Source organism: Sparus aurata, chromosome 19 (genome assembly GCF_900880675.1).
Source record: "Sparus aurata chromosome 19, fSpaAur1.1, whole genome shotgun sequence".
Lineage (NCBI taxonomy): Eukaryota > Metazoa > Chordata > Actinopteri > Spariformes > Sparidae > Sparus > Sparus aurata.
This window is the reverse complement of record NC_044205.1, coordinates 24727689-24743593: the sequence shown is the minus strand read 5'-3', so window position 1 is coordinate 24743593 and position 15905 is coordinate 24727689. Positions and strand designations below refer to the sequence as shown.

The window sequence follows — 15905 nt, the reverse complement described above, 5'->3', positions numbered from 1 at the left end:
CAGCGGGGCAACAGAAGAAGAGACAGAGTGGAAAGAGATTATTTTATTTATAGAAGCCGTTCTCGTTTGCCTCTCTCGCCCTGAAGCTCGATGAGGAGATTGGAAGCAGTAATCTCCGCCGACTGGGAGGAGAAAAAGCTGCAGACAGCAAACAGAAAAACGCCCCGAACAAACGAGGCGGAATGTGTTGCGCAGCGAGGTTTAGGCGGGAATTTTAGGCGTTAAACTAATTCGGACACCAAAGCAAAAAAAAACGATGTGCTTTAAATCAACGGAAGTTCATTTCAGCTCGAGTTCAAGTTGACGCTGCACACGGAACAAACACGAAACTCAAACGAAACCTTTTCTGTAAAACTAAAACTAGGTCTAGAAGTTGAACCTAAAAAGTTTATTGTGGCCAAACAAATTCACGATGATGAATTTAGCGCGTCATCTTTAGAAAATTAGACATAAAAAGCGATCTGATGCGTCATGACTGTAAAAAAAAAAAGTGAACAAGAACAGTTACACTGATCGAACAGTAAAAAGTCAGCCGGATGAACTGATACGATACCAATATTTCCCCTTTTATCGTCAATAACGACACTATTTTCGTGTATCTAGACAGAGCTAACGTGCTGAGATAAGCTAGCCGCCTGCTGGCTTCAGCTTCATATCTGCAGCTCAGACAAATGAAAAACACCGACTATAATCTTCCCATCTAACTTCTGGCGAGGAGGCAAGTGAGCGTAAGAATCACTACTTTAAGGATTAAAACAGCTCCTGAGATCATTTCAAGGGATAATCCTTCTGACCTCACAGCCGAGCTAACAAGTACTTTTTACAAATACAATAGAAATAGAATAAAATGAAACTCCACATCCAAAACGTACAAAGCAAAACAGTTTCAGATTGTCCTGCAAGCGTCTGATTTGTAGTGGCAGGATCACTTTGTCAGAAATCCAACTCGTGACTCGTCTCTTTGAGGAATCCTGGTGAAATCCTCGAGTCGTTTCTCGCCCTTCACAGTTCCACATGTTGGTTTTTCCAGTTTTCTCCTCGAGAAAGTCTAACAGCCGGTCGTTAACACGCTGGAGTCTGCAGTCCAGTCACGACGAGACGTTTCATTGCCTTGTTTTACGGAGCAGTCGGAGAGCTTTCCCTCCTCGTCTCCGGGCCACCGTGACCGATCTGAAAACGCTTTCACTTTGACTCTGTTGACGGCACCTGAAGAACCTCGACGTGGAGGTGTGGAAGCGTGACGTGTTCCTCCAGCTGCTCCTCAGCTATGTGAAAAACGTCCTCCTCGGCCCACATCGGCAGGTTCAGATCTTGCGACGACGCTCGACAGGAAAGACGAGATTTATCGCTTTTTCACCGCTTCTCACGTCGACGGATCGCTCACAAGCAGGGACGACGGGGTCACGAGGTCAAGGCCTTTTTTTTTTTTGGTTAAAATCTTGTCAAAATAATGCAGAAACAACGTTGAATCGATGCGTCGCTGCGAGCCAGCTCAGTGCACGGTGAGGAACGCTGCCTCCGGCCTGACGCGGCCGCTGGATCTGATCTGAGAGGAAACGTTTCCGAACCATCTGTGGCAAACACAGCAACTGTTTCTGTCCTGGAACTGAGCAGATGATAAGTACTGAAATACTGTTCGGCGAATGAATCTTCTTATTTTTGTCCACGGTTGCAGAATATTAAGCATAAGAATGTGCCGATTCTTTTTTGACTGTTCATCGAAGAGATTTTGCACTTTTGTCCTCGTTTATATTTCATTTTTAAAATCCTTTTCTTCTTCCATGTGTCGGTGTTTGTGATGTGATCGGAGGTTGTGACCTTTTTCTGTCTTTATTAGCCCTTCCCGGACCCGGACCCCACTTACAGCACCCCGGTCCGAGCTCCGCCCACCGAGGTGACGCCGGGCGGCGACTACGACGACGAAGACACGGAGGAGACTTCAGGACAGGAGGTGGAGGTGACGGCAGTTACAGGTAAATCTCATTTTTATTTGCTGAATCTTCTCTTGCAGGTAAACCGTTTCACGCACTCACATCTAAAATAAATGCTCATGTGCATGACATGCGTAGAAATGATGCTGTAATACAAGATCAGACCTGCTCCTCCTGTGTTGTAGTTCCCAAATTGAGCCACCAGGTGGTGCTGGAGGAAATGATGTAACTTTTCTCAGAGAATCAACCTTCTGTTTCTCTTTCTGTCCTCTCACCTGCGTTACATAAGGTTTCCATTACATCACAGGTCATATAAGATGCTACACTGTACAAGTGCACCTTTTTTTGAATCACTTGTTTATTCAAAAATGCATTTTAACGGGTTCACTTTGTGTCTTTGTTGCAGTAAAATCCCTGCAGACGAGCACGCCAGCCGCCGTGACTGACGCTGTAAGTTTAATTCATGATTCAGAAATCTTCAGAAATGGCTTTATTACAGCAGCAACTGTAAAGATGTACGCGTCCCTTTAGTCAGGATCCTGCAGAGGGAGGATGTCGTCTCCATCACGTTTAAACTGTGAATATAAACGCGTCCTCACTGACTCGATTCAACACTCAGTCCCTCCAGGTGTCTCCAGGCCAGAAAGGGGAGCGAGGTGAGCCGGGTCCCGCCGGTCCCCCGGGACCTGCCGGTCCTCCTGGAACAGCCTCGGGAGACGGGAGGGAGGGAGGGCTGCCAGGACCCCGGGGTCCACAAGGACCAGACGGGCAGCCGGGTCCACCCGGTGATCCTGGAAAAGACGGGCAGCCTGTGAGTTGTTTCTGCTTCATCTGCAGCTTTCAAACCATTCTGTTTTTTCAAACACTGGAGCTTTCTGTTAACACAACATGAAGAGAGCTGATTTAGAGCTGACTCTGTTGTTTGGATCAGTCCCGCGGTACAAAAAGGAAAAAATGATGGATCGGTTTTCTATTTCTGTCTCTTCTCCAGGGAAGTAAAGGTGAAGCCGGTGCCTCGGTGAGTAAAGTCTTTCCAGCCTTGTAGATTTCTAGGCTCAGTCTCGTGAAAGTCTCTCAAATGCAGGAATGAACCATTTACAACGTACGAGTGATAATTCAGAGAGCTACTGATGAGACTTTATATCAGCTGATACTAAATCCTCATCCGGCTGCCAGTAGATGGATGTCACAGAGCCAGAACCTCATTCCTGATACCACGACTCACAGCTGGATGAAGTGTCAGCTGTAACTGTGTTCTGGGTTGTTTTTTTTTTTTTTTTCCCAGGGAGCAACTGGGATTCCAGGATTTCCAGGACTACAGGGGGAGCCTGGTCTTAAGGGAGAAAAGGTAACCGATCTTTTAATATCATGACACGTCGACCTGAATGAGTCATGAGTGTAAACGTGAATACTTTGTGTGTGAGCTGTAATTTGACTGTTAAATCTGAAATTGATCACAACACGTGTCCCTCAGGGGGATCCTGGCGTCGGACTTCCAGGCCCGCCGGGCCCTCCTGGACCTGCAGGTGTACCTCGGTCTTCCATGTTCCCGGTAGGTTGCTCAGCAGGCTTTGTGTCCTGTTTTCTTGGTCCCAGAAAAACCATTTAAGTCCCAGTTTACAGTTCCGATGGAGATTGTGCCAGACGGAGCAGAAATCCTTCACGTTGCTTTTATTTTGCAGTCGAGAGGGTTCAATCTCAGATAACTTGAATCCGTTCAGGCTCATTCATCTGTGAACTCTGTTTCTGCTGCAGTCACCGCTGTGTCGAAGCCGTCGAGTCACACTTTTTTTTTTTTTTAATGCATCAGTAATATTCATAAATGAAACCATAAAAAACTAATTTCGGTCCAAAAATGAACCGCCGGATGCCTGCGCCGGCGATTATTCATTTTTACGGCTGAAGTGGTTTTGTTTTAGGAGGGTGTAATTATGAATCCGCGGGAGGAAAAAAATGACTCCTGGAAGCGTGATGATGTGGAGTCAACTGACTGACGGGTGTGTTTTCATTAGGAGGGCTCCGGGTTTGAAGACTTTGACAGTGATGCGGAGATCATCAGGGTGAGTGGACGTCGTTTTCTCATCAGCATCACGTTCCAGTACCACTTTGACATCCAGCCGTTATAGGGACGCATCATTTTGTTTATCGGGTGTTTGAAGCCGTCCCACTGCGGGACACTCGCTGTAACACTTCTTATGTGTGTCACCTTGTTCCATCAGGGGCCTCCAGGTCCTCCAGGCCCCCCCGGACAGCCGGGGCTCCCAGGAACCCCGTCTGAGGACGTCTTCCCTGGACCACCGGGGACCCCGGGGAGAGATGGGAAGGATGGAGAGCAGGGCGAACCTGGACTGCCTGTGAGTGAAACAATCTTCTTCTTCTTCTTCGTTTCTTTAGCTCATCAATAAGCCTGAAAAACAAACATGAATTTAAAGTTCTTGTACTTGTTCTGTACTGTAGAACCACCAGGTTGTGTCCTTAACTTATCTATTTTCTTAAACACGTTGTATTGCTGACCCGGCTTCTGTTTCCAGGTGATTGAGGAGTGGTTTAGTGGCTCTGGGTCTGGTTCTGGGTCTGGTTCTGGTTCTGGGTCTGGTTCTGGTCAGGTATTATAACACTCGGCCCCATCAGATCAGTGGGGCCGAAAAAAGGCAGAATTTCTCCCCGACTTTAAAAGAAAAGCCATGTTCGCCCACCGCTGTGCCGCCGTGTCATGCACGCGTGTTCGAGGAGCAGTGAGGATGATTTGGAGATGTGTGCGTTTGATGAATGATCCGCGACGTGTGTTACAAATCTACATATCAGAAGCTGAAATAGGTCCAGTTGTCCTCGAGCTGCGGTGACGGCACTTTGGCTATAAAAACTCCTGTCAGAGCTTCAGAACATGGCGCGGGCCGCGGCAGCATCTGTCGGGGGAAATGTGTCTTTTTTTTTTTGTCTTCGATAGATTCAAAGCTTTTACTAACAGTGTGTATGGACGACTCACAGGTTCACAGCCGGCACTGCAGCAGTGTTCTGGTGCGTGAAAGGTTTCCACATTAGTCCCCGGAGCCCATTAGCTTTGTTTAATGTTCTCCATTGTGCTCGTTCACGGAGACGAATGCTGCCAACACTTTAAGTAGACTGTTCAGCGGGTTAATTCCCACTGGCATCTGGTAAAGATGTATTATAAATATGCATCAAAAATCTGTAATGTAAATACAGTCTTGTCGCTCTTGCAGGGAGTCGACGGGAAGGATGGCGATCCGGGAGCCCCCGGGGAGAGAGGAGACAAGGTGAGGCCTCACGAACGCATCACGGCCGTATCCTTACGCCGGAGGAACAGACGCGAGGTTGACTTTAGAGATCTCTGATGTTTTGTCGCTCTGATTTCCCCTCGAGCCGGCCTCGCAGCGCTCTGTTAGCAGAAACGATTACACACCAGCCAAATAACCACCACACACGAGGAGACCCGGCTCTTAACATGCGACCCGGCGGACTAATAAAGCCGAGGGGCTCGAGTGTAAACAAGTCTGCGTTTCAACAGCTTCTTGTGCAAAGCAGGAAACACGCTCGCTGTGTGTTCAGTATGGGTGTGCCAAAATATCGATACTACAATATATCGCGATATTTCGTCTTGAGGTACGTTATCGATACACTGGTGCTAAATATCGATATTAAAAAATGTAAAAAAAAATAAAATAAAATGTAAAAAAAAAATAAAAAATCTTTTTTTTTTTTGGGCCCACCACCAGCACACCTCTTCGGAGGACAGCTTTATCTTTATTCAAACATAGGTATACAACCAAATAAAATTAAAAAAATGGTTTAAGTAGCTCTGAAACCCACACATATAGATATTTAATGATAGTTGTAGTCAGTGTGTGTGTTAAGAAGAGACACTGTGCAATATACTATTTGTTTACTTGGCTGTCATTCATGTGAAATTGATTGACAATGTTTTGTCATTCCTGTGAAATGGATTCAGTGCAGTCAATAAATTCTGAATTTCTTCAGTGACACAGATATCGTGATGTAATGTGGATGAAATTTCTTGCAATATATTGATTATCGCAGAATCGCAGTATCGTGATATTATCGTTATCGTGGGCAAAATATCGTGATAGTATCGTATCGCGAGGTACCTGGTGATACCCAGCCCTAGTGTTCAGCGTCGCAGCTAATGTCGTTTCATTTCGTCCGTCTAACAGGGAGAGGCTGGCGTCGACGGGCGACCGGGACCAAAGGTAAAACCCGCTCACCTGTCCCTGTCTCCTGACCCCTCCCCCCCCCCAAAAATACTCCTGCTTGCTTTCTCGGTTTAACTGATTCACGTCTCCTGTAGGGAGATCAGGGTCCTGCAGGGTTTCCAGGTCTACCGGGCTCAGACGGTCCAGAGGGGCAGCCCGGTCCCAGGGGTCCACCCGGCCTTCCCGGGCCCCCAGGTCCCCCTGGAAGAGGCTACGCGTTCGACTTTGAGGTACCGATCATCACGGACAGTATAGCATGAAACGGTTGCAATAATTCGGAGATGAAAACTGTTTAACTTTCATCGCGTGATTCAATCGTAGGACCTGGAAGGATCTGGGGCGCTGAGTGGATTTGGCGCTGTGCCCTCAGGAGGCCCGCAGGTACGGCTGCGTTTAACCTCACTGAGCGCCACAATATTTTGCTTCCATCTTTCTTTTGTTCCACAACATTATTAATTAACTGCTATTTTTACCACCTCTGATACATTTACTTGCATTTATTACACAGGGGCCTCCAGGAATCCCCGGACTTGAGGGACCCAAGGTGAGATATTTCTTGACTTCGGGGCACCAAAATCTGTTTTTGCTGTTCCGTTACAGTGTAGATTCTTAGTTTTAGGGCTAATTTGGGGAGTTTTGGTCGGGCATGTAGTTGTTACAGTTCAGGTAAACACACAGAGAAGGAACGCAAAGTAGTCGCACACATCCGATAGAAGACGACACAGCAAACTTTGGCTCCTTTAAGCCAATAAATATCTGTTCAGGCATCATAGAGGATAAAACCACCTCAGCTGACTGACGGCTCCCGATTCTACAGATTTATGCACTTGACGTTTAAAGCTCAGGTTTAAGCGGTCTCTTTGATTTCATTCCTCATCTTCTTTCTCTGTTGTCTGTCAAAAGGGCAAAGCTGGTTTGGACGGCCTCCCGGGGAAGACGGGTGAAAAGGTGAGTCTGTTCCGTCGGGTTTATCCCCGCTTGAGTCGGGCAAAGCTTCTTAGAAAGTCTGGATCGGCACTCGCGTTGTAGTAAACAGCTGTAAAGGCCACATGGCGGCGGCGAGCTGCGGCGGTGGGAGGCGGGAGCGCTGTCCTCGCGTTACCTCACAACAGAAACGAAGCAGCACAAAACACTGCAGCGAACCTTTTTTTAAAGAAAATCGACCGCGACGTCATTTATCACCAAAAACGAGCTCAGAGGAAGCTGATGAAATCATTTTGTTTTCATTTTCACGGGGCTCTGAAATGAAGGTGAAATAAAGGGAAGCAGGTTTCATCATACCTGCGATGTGTGTGAATGATTAATGTCTCTGCAGGGGGAGCCAGGTGCTGCAGGACCACCAGGGTTCCCGGGCCTGCATGGAGAAAAAGGGGAGGAGGTCAGTGAACGGATGTGTTGGATATTGTGGATTTTATTCAAATGTTTTACAAATGGCTGACTTTATTGGTAGTATGGATAACTAGACATATGAACATTACTCCATAAATGAATAAATATGTAATTGATAAGATAAGATAAGATAAATACGTGAATGTTTTTAATGGTTTGTGTCTTGTCTTGTCTGCAGGGACTGAAGGGGGACAAAGGTGATCTGGGACAAAAGGTAAAACCAGTGTTTCACAGTTCAGAGCGTTTTTTTGGAGTTGCCATTTACTGAAAATGTCAAACGTGTTTTTTCAGGGAGAGGCGGGACGAGACGGGCTCAGTCTACCCGGCCCTCCGGGACCGCCTGGACCACCGGGGCCCATCATCAACCTCCACGATGTAAGCGGTGTCTTATTTGGTGCCACTTTCACCCAAACTGCAGAGCGACGAGATCGTAAACGACTGCATTTGTTCAGGGAGTCGGTTTGATTTCTCCTTCTGCCTCTTTTTGTCCAGCTCCTGCTGAACGATACAGACGGTGCCTTCAACTACTCAGGGATTTTTGAAGCTCAGGGACCTGCTGTGAGTATCTCGCAACCAAACGATCCCGACGTCACGACAGGAAGAGAAAAAAAAAGAAACGTCTGCTTGGATTTTTTGACTTTTTAATGTTTGCAAACAGTAAGAGCTCTGTGTTCAAGTCGATGCTCTCAGCTGTCAGTTGTTGTGTTCCTAAAAGCAGGGTTCGTACACTTTTTTCAAGGTCAAATTCAAGCACTTTTCAAGCACTTTTAAGGGTCATTTTAAAGATTTTCCAGCACCTTATTGCTGGGGTGAAATACGTAGCTAAGGGAATATATATACTTGTGATTTTTTTTTCTTCACTTTTTATCACAGCTATGTACATTGTATCATGCTGTAAACATCTAAAATTATATTTTATAATAGCAAAAACTTCAGAAATTAGTTATCCAGTCTGATCCCAATTTTGTGAAAGACACAGAGTTATAATGTCAAGCACTTTCAAGCACTTAAACTAAAATCCAAGCACTTTTCAGACCTTGAAAACACAACATTGAAATTCAAGCACTTTCAAGGATTTCAAGCACCCGTACGAACCCTGTAAAAGAGACAATATTCAAACTTTGTTCTATTAAAAGTGACCCTAATGTTTGTTTTCTAAATGTTTGCAGGGTCCAAAGGGTGACATGGGGTTACCAGGAGTCAGCGGACCTCCAGGACTTAAAGTGAGCGCAGTCCAAACAGACTAATCTGGCAAAACAAGCACGGTTATACTCGTGTAATTCTGTATACACATGTTTTAATGTTTGCGTACATGCATGTTTGTTTTCTCTGTTTCTTTGTGCACATGCAGGGTGAAAGAGGCGAGCCGGGGTTTATGATCGCAGCAGACGGATCCATGGCGTCGGGCCTTGCTGGACCCAAAGGAGACAAGGTTATAATCGTTGTCACAGTGTTTTCACTTTCTGTTGTGCGAAGCAGGGATGTTGAGTGTTTGTCAGGATCAGTACGAACAGCTTAGTGTAAAATGAATCAAAGCTTTTTCAATCTAAGTGTACGAATCAGTGTGAATCTGTCGTCGTTGCAGGGTGATTATGGCGTCGCTGGACCTGCTGGAGTTCAAGTAAGTATACATGAACAATAGGGAAATAGTTTCACTTTTGAGGTTTTATGACGTCATTAAATCCAAGTGTTTCACTGCTGAAGATGTACGGAGGACCAAACTGTCAAAACAAAAAAAAAAAAAGTTAATTTCTCAATAATAAACCACAACAAAGGCAAATAATTTAACTTTTTAGGTTTTATGACATGGTTCAGTCTGAATGTTTCACAGATTTAGATGTATGGAGGGCCAAAACTGCCAAAATAAAACAAACAAACAAACAAACAAATAAATTACTCAATTAACAACAACAAAACAGATAATTACTTTTTTATAACTTATTTTTGCCATTAAATTCAGTGGTTTCACTGCTGCTGTTGGATGGAGGACCAACACTGCCAAAACCAAAAATAAAAGAACAAAAAAATATATCAATAAATAAATGCATTTGCCAGTAAATGGATTATAGCAATAAATACATACATAAATACATCATACATTTTTTCTTAATGAAGTGAATAATAAATTAAGCAGCAACAAGTATTTAATGGCACATTAATGTCTCTTCAAAACATAAAAAAAAAAGTTAATTTCTCAATAATAAACCACAACAAAGGCAAATAATTTCACTTTTTAGGTTTTATGACACGTTTCAGTCCGAATGTTTCACAGATTTAGATGTATGGAGGGCCAAAACTGCCGAAATAAAAAAACAAACAAACAAATTACTCAATAATTAACAGCAACAAAAGCAGATAATTTCACTTTTTTATAACTTATTTTTGCTTTTATAACACCATTAAATCCAATTGTTTCACTGCTGCTGTTGGATGGAGGACCAACACTGCCAAAACCAAAAATAAAAGAACAAAAAAATGCATCAATAAATAAATGCATTTGCCATTAAATGGATTATAGCAATACATACATAAATCCATCATACATTTTTTTCTTAATGAAGTGAATAATAAAACAGCAAAAAATATTTAATGGCACATTAATGTCTTCTTGAGTCATTAATTTAATTTAATTTAATTTGATTTTATTGGCCCTCACTTTGTCTTTTTTACTAACAGGGGCCTGTCGGACCACCAGGACCAAAAGGAGAGTTTGGTTTTCCTGGAAGACCGGTAAGAACTCACCAGACACACTGATGATTCCTGATGTTAGTTGTTGGTCCTTTGACCAGAAGATACAAAATATGCGTTGACATCATCGAAGTTAAATCCAGTCTGTGAAGCATTATTGTTGTTTTTAACTGCGATGCTTCTGGATGATGTGTGTCTGTTCAGGGTCGTCCAGGTCTGATTGGACCAAAAGGAGAGAGAGGGGACTCTATAGGCCAGCCGGTGAGTTGCATTACCGGTTCAGAATCTGTAAATGAAACATATTCAGGTTGAGTTTAATAACAGATTTTATTTGTGCCACTTTTGTTGCACTCATTGTTCCTCTTTTAGTCAATGAGTACTGAATATTCTCTTTCTTTCTTCAATTATTTGTTTTATTGTCGTCTTCGTCTGCCCTTTTTTCAGGGACCTCCTGGTCCTCCAGGACTGCCGGGTCGCCCGGGAATGTTCAACTGCCCAAAAGGAGTAAGCACATCCACACAATCGCTAACACGCAGTCGTGACTCTTCAATCATCCGCTGTGTTTTCTGTATCTCTGTGCTCACCTTTCCTCTCCTCCCCCCCTGGTCTCTGAAGACAGTGTTCCCCATCCCTCCCAGACCGCACTGCAAAATGGCCGTAGGTGTCCGTCTTCTGCAGAACGCACTGCTGATGAAGCATGTCTTTCATATACGCAGTTATTCACCTCTTAATCTTAGATAATCCATCGTCCTCCTGCTTCGTCTCTTCTAAATCAATCCTTCATTTTGCTCACGGTTGCCTGGAGGTCTAAAAGATGAAACATTGGAGTCTATGAGATGTGCGTCTGTGCATATTTCACTTCCTTTAGCACACCATGTTTAATCGTCAAGTGTCCAGACGGAACTACTTTTGACTGAAAGGCCGAGCTGCATCCTAAGTTTCCATCTCCCGTCTTCAAACCTCCGTTTCCACGACCTCATGACTTCCCAGCACAGAAAACAGCAGACACGTCTCCCCTCTTCTTCTTCCCCTCTCTGTAATCATTCACTGCACGTTTCTCTGTGTAACACCGGTGCTAGCCTAACCTTTCATCACTCAGAACTGTTCCAGGATGGTTCTGAAACACACCTGCATGCTGCATGTCCAGTCTGGAAAGGTCAAGGTTCAGTGCCGAGACAGACGCGAGGTAGTACTGAAATCACACCCACCGAAAAAATCTGCATCTGTCGTTTGCATGCTGAATAAGATCATAACCACACGGACTGAATGATTTCATGATGATATTTATTTAGTGACTCTGTGTTAATTAAGTTTGTGCTCCGTTATCTCAGCTCAATCCTGACGGAACCATTGCGTTTGGTGAGTCGGATCGTCTAATTTTGATTTAGAAATGAAGAAATATGAAACAGCAAAACCAAAAAAAAGGGAGGAAAAGCAATCGCGTCAAGCTTGGCTTTTTATTTTTTCCCTCTTCAAGGTAACTGTCAGACGGCACCGAAAGGAGAAAAGGGAGAGCGAGGTCTTCCTGGGTTGCCGGCGCCACCGAGTGAGTCGACACAAAATAAATCCAATCCAAACATAGCGGCTCTCTACGTGTTAGACATTTTTCAAGCAACATAAAAAATGAGAAGTGCCTCTAAATGCCACTGAAGGGAAAAACTGCTGAGATTGCTAAGTTATAAAAACAAGTCTGCAAAGTGTGTTTTGATGAGTGAAGGAGGATATTTTATCTCTTTTTTCCCTCCATTTCCTGGTATTTAATGAAATAATGTGATCACCACTCTGTGAATAAACACATTTTTAGAATGTTTTTTTGTGACATTTTGTTAACGGTCGCTCGTCTTTTTCCTCCAGGCGCATATCTTCCGAGGGGAGGCTTGGTAAGTTTCCGTTTGATTAAATCTTTCGTGCTGCTTTTATATGACATCAGACTCAGGGTTTTTTTTTTCATCTGTGTGTAATCACAGGGGACAAAAGGTGACCCGGGAATGAAAGGAGTGAAGGGAGACAAAGGGGAGGCAGGTTATCCGGGGCAACCAGGCATCCCTGGGAGGCCAGGACCAGTGGTGAGTCAGGTTTCCATGGCGACATAACGTGTCATCATTGTGACCGGAAAAAAGCTATTGATGACTTCCTCTTTCAGGGCCCCAAAGGAGACTCCAGGATGGGGCCACCAGGCCGCCCTGGAGCACCAGGTATCCCAGGTTTGGGCTTAACAGGACGGACCGGTCCACCTGGGCCACCGGGGCCTCCAGGACTCCCTTCATCACCATCAAGATATGGTTCAGGTACAATTCATCAAGTAGTTAACTGCTGTAAGGAAGCAGGCAGCAGTTTACACCTTGTTCGTGTCGCTGATGGGATCAAACATGAAGAGCTTGTAGAGTGGAAACACTTTATTATCGAGCCTGTGGGTGCAAAAATGAAGAGATATGCACGTTAAAAACTGAAAATGTCGCAATAAAAACATGTTTTTACATTGTTGTTCTCCCAGCCATGACGATTGTTGGCCCCACTGGTCCTCCTGGACCTCCAGGACCTCCCGGGCCTTCGGGTAACTCAGCACCTGTAAGTTAACATGTCTCCTCCGGCCACGTTGTTGAACTTCATGTTAAACATTTGCATGATAACACACCGTAAACAACACATATAAGCATCCTCATTTGTAGCTGTAAATCAGTACCAACGTTTCCACAGATTGTTACAGCGTTCCCTCTTTTTTTGTCCTTCAGCTGAAAACATTTTCGAGCCGTGAGATCATGATGCAGAGCACCGCCAAGGACGCAGAGGGAACTCTGTCGTACGTCACAGCTACAGGAAGTCTCTTCCTCAAGGTTTCCCAGGGATGGAAAGAGATCCAGGTACCGACCCAGAGGAATCTTCCCTGTAGTGCTTCCCACATCTTGGTAGTAAAGATATGCAATGATGTCAGCACTCCAAGGCATCGAGAAATGTTGCACCTGCAGTTGAAGTTTAATTGCTTTTCTGTGTATCACTTGGACCTTTTTCACGCTCAGCGAGGCACCGAGTGAGTGTCGTGTGATTTGCCTTTGAAAATGTCTCTCAATCTGACCCTGATTTACAAATTATCTTTCGCCATACATCCGGTGCTTTCGATGTCAATCCATTCTCGATTGTCCTGTGTTTTGTCCGCGCAGCTCGGCAGTCTGATCTACCTCTCCAACAACATCATTCCACAAGATGAGGTACTTACTGCTTATTGTTTTATGGCTTTTTGCTCATCAAAGTGATAAATAATGCATAAACACAACATTCCACAATTGCACATTTGTGATATCTGCTTTTATCCATTCGTTTAGCCTCGAGCTGCATATCAGATACGGGGAGACACGATGGAAAGGATACAATCGGTTAACGAAAGGGTGAGTGTCAGTAAGACTGAAATCTGAGACGATTCATTGATTTGGAACTTTTGGTCTCAGTGATCATTTTGAACTTCCAGGCAGTCTGATCTGTTGACTTCCTCTCCCTCCAGCTCAACCTGGTCGCCTTGAACCAGCCCCACTCCGGCGGCATGATGGGGCTCGACATGGCTGACCGGATGTGCTACGAGCAGGCCAAGGCGATGGGTTTGGCGCCGAACTACCGCGCCTTCATTTCCTCCCACAGGCAAGACCTGGTCCATGTGGTGTATCCTGGCTTCAGGGAAACCCTGCCAGTAACCAACCTCAGGGTGGGTCGTGTTCTTTGCTGTTTTTTCAGAGCCCTCCGCAAAGTTGCCGTGGCTCGATTATAACCCGCTTTGTGTGTCTTTGTGTAGGGGGATGTGATGTTTAGGAACTGGCGGTCGATTTTCACCGGCGACGGAGGGCCGATCAACGCGAGGATACCCATCTACTCCTTTGACGGCCGGGATGTTTTAGCTGACCCCTTCTGGTCAGTGAGCTCAATCGACTACTTTATTGGCTGTTTGGTTTTATATGTTCTGTTATATTCACCTTTTCGTACCGTCTTTCCGTCAGGCCCCAGAAGAGCATCTGGCACGGCTCCACCAGCAGGGGTCACCGAGTGCCGGACAAACACTGTGAGACGTGGCGGGCGGACCACATGTCGGTCATGGGCCAGTCGTCGAGCCTGACCTCGGGTCTGCTCCTGGGCCAGCAGACGCGGAGCTGCTCCAACCAGTACATCGTTCTTTGCATCGAGACCCACAAGAACATTTAAAAACCCCTCCCGCGTACCACTCCACCAACGAAACCCATCCCAGCCGCCTCAACGCTCGGGGGGGGAGGGGGGAAGATGTGCGCGTCATTTTTTCCGCACATCTTTGGTGCTACGTGTAACATTTCGAGGACCACATTTAAGCAGCCAGAAGATTATTAAAGAGGGAAATAAATTAAAAAACTCTACAGCCAAGATATAATATGGGATGGTAAGATGAACTGGAAACGTTTGGCGGCGTGTTTTTAAAGGAACAGCCTAGAAGAATCTCCCTTTATATTCAACCTGGTGGAACGTAATGTCAAACACACAAAGAGCCTTCCTGTACGTATTCGGACACTAATGCTAAAATCTCAAACAGAATGTGGTGAATGATTTATTGACGTCAAAATGATACATGCAGCACCTTTTACCTTCACTCGAGGACAGTCACCCAGGTGTGTTGAGGGTAAAACGTCTCTGGAAAAAAAAGAAATCATCACATTTCACCTGCAGCCGCCCCTGAAATGCTGCAATTTCTTTTTTTTTTTTAACAAGTCAAAGTCCAAAAGAGGTTTGTGATGGGAGCGTAAAGAGCTACTTTCACTGTATTGTTTACAGGTTGTCGTGGAGAGTTTTCAAAAGTTTTTTTTTTTGTTTTTTTTTAGAAGTTTACTCAATGTTTCCAGAGCGGGAAGTTTTGTTCCGTAACGTACGCGGTCCAGCGGGATGACCAGACAGCCAGTGTTGCCACCAAAGTAACTTTAAATGCACTGTACTTTATTTTCAACCTATTTTTTATTTTTATTTTTTAATTTTTTTTTAGCTCAACACTTTTCACGGTTGAAGGCGTCGTGTGTGTCGTAGCCTCTCATCTTGGTGATCTCACTCCTTTAGCAGCTCTAACTCTCGATAGGCTATTTAATTTAAACTCGAATGATTTATTTATACCGTCACAGCACATAACATGAAATCAGAAGATTAAATTTAAGAATGTAATTTATCGTGTTGTTGTTGTTTTTTTTATTCTCACTTTTTGCCTCTTTTTCTATTTTTTGTACAGTTATTATTTTTTTTTTTTATATGATTTCTGGAGAATGTTTAAACAACAGCCTAAACAAAACGTCCGCCTCGTGCAGAGATATACAGTAATTGAAATAAAGTAAATGTTTTCATGCAGGAAAAAAATAAATAAAAAAACAATACTAGAAAAATAAAATTCCAAGGGAAAAAGTGAGAGCACATGTTTTTGTATAAATATTGGTGCTTTGTTGAATAAAGTTTTCTCTTTTCATAAACCTGTTAATTGTTTCATTTTCTTCAGAACAAAATAACTCTCCTGTACTACTGTTTTATAACTTTGGTGCCCTTAAAGTCTTTCTTTATTAATTGTTAAGTCTATAAAATGTCAGAAAATGCCCGATGTTAGTCTCGAAAACCAAAAAAGATATGCTACTTAAAATGATCATGAAAAAGAAGAAAGAGAGAATTTTTACCGTTAACTTTC

The 15905-nt window shown here is 44.3% G+C and overlaps 1 protein-coding gene across 2 annotated transcripts in view; it reads left to right on the top strand.

Annotated features, from left to right (window-relative positions):
• The window catches only part of LOC115570265 (collagen alpha-1(XVIII) chain-like), a 59956-nt gene extending 44260 nt beyond the window's left edge, over positions 1 to 15696 (top strand). Inside the window, exons 8-44 of one of the 2 annotated variants that reach the window (XM_030398725.1) lie at positions 1838 to 1973; positions 2338 to 2381; positions 2551 to 2742; positions 2923 to 2949; positions 3217 to 3279; positions 3406 to 3483; positions 3944 to 3991; positions 4151 to 4285; positions 5153 to 5206; positions 6122 to 6157; positions 6256 to 6390; positions 6482 to 6541; positions 6669 to 6704; positions 7064 to 7108; positions 7476 to 7538; positions 7728 to 7763; positions 7841 to 7924; positions 8042 to 8107; positions 8719 to 8772; positions 8901 to 8981; positions 9135 to 9170; positions 10226 to 10279; positions 10442 to 10498; positions 10682 to 10741; positions 10853 to 10894; positions 11569 to 11596; positions 11715 to 11783; positions 12092 to 12117; positions 12205 to 12303; positions 12381 to 12525; positions 12732 to 12805; positions 12970 to 13098; positions 13396 to 13443; positions 13558 to 13620; positions 13734 to 13931; positions 14019 to 14134; positions 14221 to 15696. In XM_030398725.1, the coding sequence (XP_030254585.1) occupies positions 1838 to 1973; positions 2338 to 2381; positions 2551 to 2742; positions 2923 to 2949; positions 3217 to 3279; positions 3406 to 3483; positions 3944 to 3991; positions 4151 to 4285; positions 5153 to 5206; positions 6122 to 6157; positions 6256 to 6390; positions 6482 to 6541; positions 6669 to 6704; positions 7064 to 7108; positions 7476 to 7538; positions 7728 to 7763; positions 7841 to 7924; positions 8042 to 8107; positions 8719 to 8772; positions 8901 to 8981; positions 9135 to 9170; positions 10226 to 10279; positions 10442 to 10498; positions 10682 to 10741; positions 10853 to 10894; positions 11569 to 11596; positions 11715 to 11783; positions 12092 to 12117; positions 12205 to 12303; positions 12381 to 12525; positions 12732 to 12805; positions 12970 to 13098; positions 13396 to 13443; positions 13558 to 13620; positions 13734 to 13931; positions 14019 to 14134; positions 14221 to 14422 (2919 nt within the window). In that variant the 3' untranslated portion in view covers positions 14423 to 15696. The remainder of the gene's footprint in view (positions 1 to 1837; positions 1974 to 2337; positions 2382 to 2550; positions 2743 to 2922; positions 2950 to 3216; positions 3280 to 3405; positions 3484 to 3943; positions 3992 to 4150; positions 4286 to 5152; positions 5207 to 6121; positions 6158 to 6255; positions 6391 to 6481; positions 6542 to 6668; positions 6705 to 7063; positions 7109 to 7475; positions 7539 to 7727; positions 7764 to 7840; positions 7925 to 8041; positions 8108 to 8718; positions 8773 to 8900; positions 8982 to 9134; positions 9171 to 10225; positions 10280 to 10441; positions 10499 to 10681; positions 10742 to 10852; positions 10895 to 11568; positions 11597 to 11714; positions 11784 to 12091; positions 12118 to 12204; positions 12304 to 12380; positions 12526 to 12731; positions 12806 to 12969; positions 13099 to 13395; positions 13444 to 13557; positions 13621 to 13733; positions 13932 to 14018; positions 14135 to 14220) is intronic. The other variant, XM_030398726.1, reaches the window with a different exon arrangement.
• The last annotated feature ends 209 nt before the right edge of the window (positions 15697 to 15905 follow it).